The 10,907-nt window shown below is 45.9% G+C and overlaps 1 protein-coding gene across 1 annotated transcript in view; it reads right to left on the minus strand.

Moving 5' to 3' along the window:
• CARS2 (cysteinyl-tRNA synthetase 2, mitochondrial (putative)) overlaps positions 1-10,907 on the minus strand; it is a gene marked incomplete at its 5' end in the record, with an annotated part of 33,092 nt that overhangs the window by 6,287 nt on the left and 15,898 nt on the right. Inside the window, 4 exons of the mRNA XM_009582324.1 lie at positions 700-798; positions 2,811-2,934; positions 4,907-5,045; positions 10,088-10,154. Of these exons, the coding sequence (XP_009580619.1) occupies positions 700-798; positions 2,811-2,934; positions 4,907-5,045; positions 10,088-10,154 (429 nt within the window). The remainder of the gene's footprint in view (positions 1-699; positions 799-2,810; positions 2,935-4,906; positions 5,046-10,087; positions 10,155-10,907) is intronic.

Consider the following 10,907-nt stretch of genomic DNA (forward strand, 5'->3'; position numbering starts at 1 on the left):
TCCAACACCTTGCGTCATTTTAAACGCTCGCCTTCCATACATCAGGATATCACCTTTGCATTTATCACTCTCTTCCCTGTGCAGTACTTTGCTTTGGGCTTTTCTCTCCTTTTTTTCTCCCCCCCATTCCTGCCTATCCACGCACTAGAGGATATGTGAGGAATTTCCAATGATGGGACCCCCCCACTGCCCTCCCCTCCCCGCACCCTACCGCGTCTCAAAGCGGAGCGGCCCCTTTCCCTGCACCCTGGCTTTCTGCAGAGGAGCTGGACTCCGGCTCCTGCTGTGCAAGGAGGTCACAACCTCAAATATTTGTAAGGCTATCGAAGTCAGCCTGGGTGCAACCAGAAAAAAGAGGAAGAGCCGGGAAGAAGCCAGAAACATAACAGGACCAACTTAAAAGGCCTCCCATGCTAACTTTTTCTTGTTTCATTCCTCAAACTTTCATTTCCACAGGACAATTGCTGCAGTGACATGGGAGTATCTCAGAGAAGAAAAAAGCCCACACTTTACTTTCTCCTGTTCTACCTGCTCACATGCTCTCCTAAGATATCACGGTAGAAACTGCAAGCAGTGCAGAAAGGTTTACTGAAACCATAAATAACTTCGCTACATCTGACACTTCTGGAAAGTGTCCTATAAAACATAACGCTGGCACTGCTACCATACATTAGTACACACAGAAGAGACGTTTCATACCTGTCTTTCTCCAAAGGACATCCCAAGGGCATTAAAAAAGCCTTCTATGTAGGAAATAATGCTTCCATACACAACAGAGCTTCTAGGAGATCCAGCATCCTGTTTAAAAAACACTCAAAAGAGATTGTCCAGTCAATACATATTACAAAACTCAGCATCTCTCTGCAGCCTAGGTCCACAAGGGAAAACTGTTACTAATTATATAGATCTACCTCCACCAGTAACACCTGCCCAGATGGGAATTTTTACGAGATATAAAAGCACCTCACAACACAAAGGGAAAAGATTTAAGTAAACGGGGGAGGGGAAGAGCTTATTACCAGCATGTGCAGCAAGGAGAAGAGATGCGTGAAGCTGCCGTGCGTTAAATGCGCGTAGTAAATTAGACCTAAAAATAGCACTTCTGGGCATGAAAGGGCTGTGTGTATGAAAACAAAATAAAAGAACAAAATCCCAGCTTCAAGGGCACCTATAAAATAAATTATTAAAAAAAACCCCAAACCCTTTTTTGAGTGTCTTATTGATTTAAACAACGTGAAGACTGCTTTGAGATAGCTTATGGCATTTTGTCATGCCCCAGCAGCACCAGCAACTACCAGCAGCAGTGGTAGAATAGCATTTTTAAGAACACATGTATTTCTTTCTTACCTCCATATTTATTTCACAAAAAAAAAAAAATTAAATCAAGATTAAATCATAGACTGAAAAGCAATTTAAGGTATAACCCTTGCCTAAAAAAAGAGTGATGACATATACAACCGAATTAGCATATGGTACTGGATTTTATCCGACACTGCCGTTAGGGCCCGAGACAAGCCATAACCTAAAATTTGCAAAGGGTCTGAACTGGAAGGAGCTGAAGCGGACCACTGAAAGAAACAGGAACGTGCCAACTAAGGCAAGAATGGCAGGAAGATTAAAGAGAGGAATTAAAGAGAGGAACAAGTAGTTACGTTTATGTGAATTTACTCACAACTCTCATGGAGAGAAAGCACGCGCACAGTCAGTAGGAGGTAACGCTCAGACAGCTGGGCTGCACCCAGAAAAGTTCCACCACCGCAACCAGAAACCCCAGTCAGCTGCCCCGCAAATATCCCACCCAATTCTTAGCAAAGTGAGTGACAGAAGGAATTCAGGGAAAACAAGCAACAACTGGCAAAATGCTACTTGTATTTAAGGAGTGGTAACTCTGTTACAGATCCCTGCTGCAAACTGGCTCAAGTTGGGGATTTGCTCAGAGAGTCATTTTGTAAAGAAAAGGGAAAGATAAGGCTAAGGACAGAACTTAAAACCAGCACCAAAACAAGACCAGGAGGAGGGAGAATTTCTAAACAAATGAGCCAATTCAGTTACTACTATATACTCTTATTACTATATGCTCTTTCGCAGCACAAAAATGGTGGACATGATGACACCAGCAATCAAGCAGCACAGCAACCAGGCTGAGCTGCTCACCTTGAGCGAGAAAGGGAGCTGTTGGTCCAAGGAGAGCCAGAAGTGCTTCAGACTGTATTTATTGCTCAGGTCTGGTCCTTACCAGACGCTTCCTTTGTGTCAGCATCAAGAGATCTTAACAGGATCTCAATTTGCCAAAAGCCATCTGAAGACAGACTCATGCAGACGTGCTGAGGCCACAGTTATCATGTGCCGACAGCAGAAGCCACTCGGTCCCCAAAGCTGAACTCACCACCATGACTGCCTCGTGCACCTGGGACCGTCTGCCAAAGCCTGCGCAGCAACCACCACCCCCCATTTCCCAATTGAGGTTGATTTCTGTGCATGGGTATTAAGCAAAGAAGCAGGGTAAGAACATAAAACCAACACTAAAATTAGCAGCATGCCACAATGGCTTCAGGCCTTTCAAAAACCTTAGGTATGAATAATACAGGGCAGAAGGAAAGAAACATCCTTTGGACACAACAAAGCACAAAACAATAGCCGTACACAATTCCGGCGATACGGTCAGGACAAATGGGCACCGTTAAGGTCAACAATTTATGGAGACTTGTTTCTGCTGGTTTCTTATGTGAACAATAAACTAATCTGTCTGCATTAAACAGTAGGACAGTGGACAGCTGTCATTTTCTGATCTCTGTATCCTAATGGGTTACCTTAGTAACAGCCTTAAGCTGTCTGTTGCCATGGTGAATGAGGTCCATAATTGCTGCAACAGCCCTGGAGGTGTCAAAGTCATCTGCAAATGCAGTCTTCACGGTTACTTTTGCGGTGGCTAGCCTTCAAGAAGAAAAGGTAACGTTTAAGATAAGACAAACAAGATGCCAGCAGGATGCTGAATTCATCAGCTATTCAGCCAGAGGGAGCCATCAAAAGGACACTGTCGTTTCCTTCCTAGCAGTCCTATGATGGGCGATGCTACACTGATGAGGGAGGACACATCTTTCAGCTGCAAAGGGAAAAACTTGACGGCTGTCAAAATCCAGAGTGCTACATCCATTCAATAAATACATTGTTAATCACAGGAACGACAACGGCAGAGCAAGGCTTGCCTTAATCATTTAAAAACAGATGGAAAATGAGGTTGATATTAAGCACATTAAAGATTTTGCTAAGTTCTTTTTTTTCCAGCAGCCCGTTTTTCATGCTAACACGTTTCTCTTCCAAAGCCCCATCACGTGCACCACTCCAGTGCCTGGCAAGAGAGCTGACTCGGGCTGGCCTCTTGGCAGGATCCCGCTCGGAAGCGGGAGCTGCTTCCTCATTTCCCAGGCGAGCCCAATCCCAGCCCTGGGACTCCACTTGGCTTGGCCGAGACAGAAAGGTCTCGTGGGACCGTGGCACTCATCACCGCAGGACCAGTGCCACCCGCTGCAGCTGCTTTGAGCGGGAGGATGAGGACAGCAGGGGGAATAAATGGCGAGCTGCGAACAGCTGCTGGCAGCACGCTCTTGCACGTAGCCAAGCGAACCGGACCTCGACAGTGCTGACCCGAGGATGCCATTTCATGATAAAGCTCAGGGAGCAGGGTTACCTGGGGAACCTCAAGCTATCCTAGTGCCTCTGGGGCTCTCCTCAACCCAGTTGTGCCTCTTTCTGAGTGTTTTTGCCCAGAATGCCTGCCTCCCCTCAGATATCAGATGACTGCTACCCTAACCCATTCCTCCCAATGCTCTTCCCTGCGAGCTTCCCCCTCTCTGCTGAACATCTACCACTTTCCTAATCAAGAGCTCTGTTTCATTTTGGTTGTTTTTACATCTAGTGATAGACAAGTTGTGCCCTCCCACATGTCCCCCACTGACAATCCATTTCAACTTGCCCACGTGCCTCACGTCTCAGCCTTATCTCTCACCAACAGGTCTTCTGCAGCCTTCTGCTGAAGGACTCCTTTTTGCCAAATATCACAAGCAGTTAATTCAGCTCCCCTTCCCCGTAACACGTTCCGGCACCCCTTGCAAGCCTTAGTCGGTGCAGCGGCAAGCTCCCCGCACCACAAGGAAGCCACCTCTCATTTCTACAGCACAGGCCATTTCCCTTCTGATCTTGTGTCCCAGAGCTGCCTGCATGTACGTCGCTTCAGGGTGCTCAGTGCCCTCCCACCCCGACTCCAGAGCACTCTGCTCGTCTTCTCAGCTCTGCACTCAACACACAGCACTTCTCTCTCCTGGAAGATGATCTGGTTTTCTTAAGGGGCTCCAAAAAAAGATTCTCATCGTCAGCGTCAGGATCACAACAGCCGTAATTTCTTCTTTCCTTGTGACATCTCTGCCCCTGGCCAGTTTCTTAGTAACCCCTTCTCTCCTCTGCTGCACGCCACAGTGCCAGCCAGCTTGATTACAATCTCACGTGCCCAAGGCATATTACTTTCCAGTTGTCCTCTTTTTTCTTCAGTCACTAATGCACAGTCTTACGAACTGGGTAATCTCACAACTTCAGTCATAGCTTTGCCTTCTACATCACTCAAGAGGGGCAAAGATGCAAGCGTTGGGACAGGCACACTGGATAAATAACAGGGATTTTAAAAATACAATTAACTAAGTGTAGCAGACTATGAGGAAAAGCAGCTGGCTAGAAAAAGAAGGAAAAAAAGCTGCCCTTGGTGAGGGCTGGCAGGGAAGACTGCTTCTCAGTCCTTTTTCCTGTCCTGCTTCTTAAACAGAACTCAGCACACTACGGTGTTTAGCCCTCTGAGTGTGTCAGCAAACTATTGCTCGCATAATCACAATCTTTAAGATATAGGAGGTACACTTACCTTTCCCACAGGATGTCTTCTCTAACAGGGTCACATACCAGCTGTCCTTTTATGTAAGCATTTGCATCTCTAATAAATGAGGAGATTGCCTGAAGAAGGTGCTTTGCATCATCCATGCTCTCGTCACTAAATTCTACTGCTAAGGGAAAAAAAAATATTTGGGCATTATGATACAGACGATGCTGTCTGTCATATGTAGGAACAATACTCTGAGACAAAGTCATTCCAGGAAAACTTTGTTATTTTTTGTCACAGCAAACTTTTCTTACAATTAATTGCATATTTAATTAAAAACTCTGTTCTTCATGTGCACTAGGTGAATTAAATCAATACAAAAGATGATCATCACATATGACAAAGTATAACTTACTGGAAAGGTATCAGACTGATTCAAAAAGTGTCTGGAAGCTGACTGAAGCAATAGCAACTTAATTTTTTTTTTTCATTATTGAATCTCTCTGTGAAGTTATTACTCCAAAGCATTTGGATTGGATAGATTTTAAGCATCCCCCCAGATTTAATTTGGCAAGACATACCTCTGATCTCACCCCTAATTTTGTTCCTATTCTAATTTAGTTAGATACTATCTCTCTTTGTAGACCTCCAAAGAGACCTAATCCTCACCACTGACTCTGTGAGGAATACAGGCACTTATAGTTAAAGGGCTGCTTCACCAGCATCTAAAATCTAGATGGACCTAAAATTTTGCAGTCTAGATTCTGCACTAGATACACAATTCCCTCACAGTATCAAAGCTAAACTGGCCATATCAATTTTCGAAGGCAACTATCAGAGAAAATACAAATTGCTTAATCTCGTAAAGGCATGTCTGGGATGGAATTCATCACATCCAACTCACACACTTTCATAAGCCTCTTTACAGTCACTGGAAAGAAAGATAAAACCTTAAGGTAAATGATTCATCACATCCTAAGCAGAGCTCTACTTTATGATGAGATCTGCTATACCCTAAGCCTACAGTGCTTCTCTTCCACCAACCGGAAAGACGACACTAACCCCCCCTCCCACTAACATGGCATCCAAGCACACGGACACCCTCACTGCATTCAGCGGGACTCTAGCTCCGGCAGGCAATTGCGCTTTGGGAACTACCAGCGTTGGCCTCTTCTGGCTTAGGGTTAAGCAGGCTCCTCTCGCCTTGCCTATGCTCTCAGAAGCACAGGTGCCGGACTGGCCCCCTGGCACTTTTACTGCAAGCTGCCATCAGCAAGAGGCAATTTTTCTATTTGTACAGTAACATGCAATTTTCTGTAGAAGAGCACTCGGACCCCACATAAGACAGCTAACCTGACTTTGGTGGAAGTTGTGTCCACCACGGACAGGCCTAAATTTAAATGCATTCCTTCCCACAATATCATACCAGAGTTGATTACTTGTATCAAAGGGCCAACTGATTCATAGCTAGTGCAATACTGCTTCACCATTTTATGCATGACCTCTGCACTAAGGTACATCCAAACTACAGCTTGCAGCATATCCCTAAACTCATCAGCACTGAGCATCACCTGTAGTTTCCACAGCAATGTCACCTCTGGTGCTGCACACATTACAGCCGACTGCTTTGTGCAATTACCCAATGCTGCCCAGACACAGACTCTTTAGAGCAGACAGTCTGAGCAAGGGGACAGATCTAAGAGGGCAGATGCAGCCCGATGTGAGATTTGATCTTGGTTCCATTAGCCTAAATCCCAAAGCAGCCTAAGTGTTTAAACTTACTTTCTGTAGGATTTACCCTAGTATAACTAAGGCATAAGTCTGGACCTGTATTTGTCAGATTTTCCACTTGTGCATAATTAAAAATCTGCATTACTGCCTCATTAACACCAGTTTTAAAATTAAGCTTTACTCAGCTTTTAAAAAGACTGATGTACAGACTTTTAGGAAACAGCAAGATATCGAAAGAGATCATTTATATCCACTAAGATTACTCAACTGATTACCCTGGTTACAGGAACTCCGCGAGGAATACTTGATGAAAGTTTACCCTGATGAAGCTCGCCTTGATTAAAGCCATTCTTCTTCCCCGATTCATGGCACTCTCCTAAACCGCTGCCTGCGGGCACTGCAAACCCACAGCGTGGCACAGGCAAGCCCGGCTCTATAAATCTTCACCGTACTCCCTACTCCTTCCCTCCTTTGCCACTGAAGGCATCATCGCTATATTGTCAAATTACAAAACATATGTTTATTAGCACCAACAATTAAAGACCAGAGGGACCAAAATGTTACTCAGGTTCACAAATCACCAGAGCAGTTCTGATGGCCAGGAAAGGGTTTTGGGGACAGAACCCCGCTGCCTGCTGCAGGCTCACAGCCCCTCCACCTAACTGCAAAAGCAAAGCCACTGCTGATGAGATGCAAGAGGAAAAGCAGTGCCTCACAACGGGGTCCCAGGGGGCTTCGGAGATGGCACCTCTCCTTTTAAGCTGCACCCAGAAGCAGCCTGGCAGGCATGCTGGTGGTAGGGCACCATGCTGCTGCCTGTGGCACCTCGGAAAGACCTTTTCCCAACAGTCCCCGGTGGGATGAAGGGTGGTGATTCAGGCCAAGAAGGGGACAGCCAGAGGCATCAGCCAGAGCAGAAGGCCCGGATCACCACCACTGCCCCCAGAGCTCACCTTAACCCCCAGCAGCTCTGCCCCACCAGCTGGAGCAGGCAGAGAGGGCGATGGAGCAGAGGGACCCCCTTCAGAGATACGCTGTGGAAGGGTGATGTCCTGCATCAAAGCCTCTTCCCTCTGACTTTTCTCCTCTTCCCCACGGGCAAGGCATCCAGCTTTATCCTCCCTGCAACAATGACCGCTACGGGAAGGGGCCCCCACTCCCACGAAACACATGCACCTCCCTGCACATGCCCCTCCAGCCCTTGCCCCTCCATGGCTGGGGCAGTTTGGAGCCACGTTTGTCCCCAGGAGCCTGACAGCACACACGCAGGCAGGGGGTAGCCCAGAGCACAAAAAAGGCCCGTTTTGAGCCCAAGATCCACATAAACCACAGGACCAAGGAGGGGGCATTCCCAACTGTCAGGCACTGTCTCATCTGCATGCCTACAAAGATCTTTTATGGGCTTCATTCAACAAGCGCAGTAACATCACCCAACCCCCCAAACCTGGATTTTAGCAAGTACAAAAGGCTCTCTTTCACAGGCAAGTAAGGCAGGAATCATCGCGAACAGGTTTAGCCTAGGAAAACCTTTTTAGGAACAAACAGAAGGTGCTTGGGATCTCGCTTCTAAGAAAAATACTTAGAAAGCACATGGCAAGATGAGAAGGAGTGCAGTAAACTTATCTTTAGACCAAAGCGAATTGATAGCAGGGACACAAGCTGAAAGGCTGCATAGTAAATACCTGACTCAGCAGGGACTGATTCTGGCTCTTTATCGGACAGCAAATAACTGCACCATAAGGTGGAGGTGGCAAGCGCAGCAGACCTTCGAGCAAGCCTTATCTGCCGAGTGGCTTGCTGGCACTATACTCTGACATAACACCACCGTATCCTTTCATCAAAACCACATATATTTGCACAGGTAGCCCTCTGTTTTTATCACAGGAAGGTATTTAACCCAGAAGTAAGGCAAGAAAAGGGTCATGTCCTTCTCGCAGAGGTTCAAATGCAGCCAGCTGACATGCAGCAGAGAAGGCATGCAGGCAGCCCTCCACCGCAGGGCTCCAGTACCATTCCTTGCCCCCAGGCAAGCTTAGAAATTGCTAGCCATTCGGCTTTTGTTTACAGGACAAACATATATGTGATAGTGTTGTAGGTGTTGGCCTTTTTTCTTCTTTTGTTTTAAATACACACTTGTTCAAGACTCCCAAGTGCCCCCAGTTACAGCCGGGGAGCCATTTATGTGCACACAACATATTTCATCTCCTGACAGAGACCCAGAGGAAACAGCCAGGTGTACCACTGTCCTGCGGCATCACCCCAAAACAGCCAGGCATGCCACCATCTCGCCGCCTCACCCTGTGGTGACAGTGCTCCCCACTGCCTGCCCCCTCTCCTGCTCCAAACGGGGTCTGGTTCTGCAGCAAACCTCCCACCTGGATCTGCTCCTCCCTTCCTACCATGGTGGAGGTCAGCAGTTAATAACCAGCAGTCTCTTCACTATGCCATGCTTCAAAATATTTCACGGATACATGGCATTCCCGATGCCTTCAGCTGCCTTAGGAGAGGGAGGCTCCAGCAGGAAGATCAGACGGGTGGCTCCTGCAAGCAGCTAGAGATATTAACAAGCAAAAAGACTCCTCAGTCCAATGACTGCACGTCTATAAAGGCTTGCAGCGCATTGCACGCTGAGGGATGCCAGCAAAGCCACAGAGCCTTAACCACACCAGCTCTCCCTGCCAGTCACACTGCTAGAGGTACTTTATCTGAGGCAGCTAGAGGCCTACCGAAATAACGCAGCAGGTGTTTCCCTGTGCTCCACCATCCCCTTACTGTGCCAGGACGGCCAACAAGCCAGATGACCCAGCAGTGGTTAGGGAACTACCATCTGCTTTTGGCAGGCCCCAATAAACTGGTAAAAACACTATCCAGATGAAAACCTCTTCCAGTGCAAAGTAGCATCAGCCTGCTGGAAACACCACGGTGTAGACAGGGAAGCTGACAAAATCTCCCACACCTCTCCCCACCAGCAGTGTTTGCCAGGCTAAGATGACCATTAGGTTATCAAGTGCTGGTGTAAGCAAGCGGCACTGCACCACAGAACTGCCTGAACACTCAGTAACTCCACGGGACAAAAAATGGTAACGCCGCAGGGAGATAAAAAGTTACTAGCAAGCCCTTGTCATACCCTACAGGAATGTAAGGCAAAGCTAGATACGTCTCCAAAAACAGCTGATCGTGACTGAAATACTGCAGCCACTGCAACAGATGCAAATCAAAGATAGAGGTAATTCATTAATTGAAAGTGCAATTAACTGTAGCTCAGGAAGGTATTTAGACATATGGTTAAATACTGTCCTTGGTAAAGATGCTCTTCTAAACGAGAGCCAAAGAGCCGCCCCACAGAGCGCCGCCAACCTTTCCACCTACCCGAGGGGAACTGCAAGGCGCCGCAGGGAGAGCCCCCTCCACCACCGCACCTCTGCATCGCCAGCTTGGGAAGCATGTGCGGAAAGCCATGCATAACTCAATAAATAAGGGTGGTTTTTTCCTTACCTGAGCTATATCTGCTGCGCAAACAAAACATCCTGAATTGATCCGACGAAAATTTCTTCAGGAAATCCTAAACTCCGCCCACAAAAAGACAGCTTTAGCATTGTATCGAACAATTTCTTCAGGAGTTGTTCCACCCCCTTACCCTAGTTTCACAGCATATTTCAGAAAAAACTAACATGACAAATAACCCAATCTTTGTAGTTTAAGACAGGCATAAAGCTTTAAACTATAACACTGGTTTAAAGGCTAAACTAAATAAAATCTAATTCCATGTAAGATAGTTGTGCATACATATATACAAGATATAAATATACACACAATGTCAAAGATAAGACAGTGAAAAGTACTTTGTAATTATGACATACACTGTATAAAGAATTTTGCAAAAAACCAAACTGAAATTACCAGACTAAGATTGGGATACAATCTTGCAGGATAGGACAGCTCCTGAGTTTTGCAAACTTTATTAAAAAAGAAAGATTTCTTGAAAAAGAAAATCAGTGTACTTTTTCTGCAGGACTAGAATACGAAGGAAAACAGGGAGTGAACAAAAATAACTTTTTTTAATATGGCTAGAATTTATCTGTGTTAATTATGAAACCTCATTAATTTCACCTTAATATTTATCTAGCTTCACAAATAATTTACTATAGTAAATAGTAAATTACTACTATTACTACTAGTGTAATTGATTTATACTAATCATATAAAGAACTATTTAAATGCTTGGAAGGTACACTGATAAAACATTCAATCATTTCCAACTCTGCTCTCAGCAAGGCTGGACACTGTGGCAGATTGACCGTGAACAATGCATTAC

This window comes from Fulmarus glacialis, unplaced genomic scaffold, assembly GCF_000690835.1.
Source record: "Fulmarus glacialis isolate BGI_N327 unplaced genomic scaffold, ASM69083v1 scaffold6297, whole genome shotgun sequence".
Classification (NCBI taxonomy): Eukaryota; Metazoa; Chordata; class Aves; order Procellariiformes; family Procellariidae; genus Fulmarus; species Fulmarus glacialis.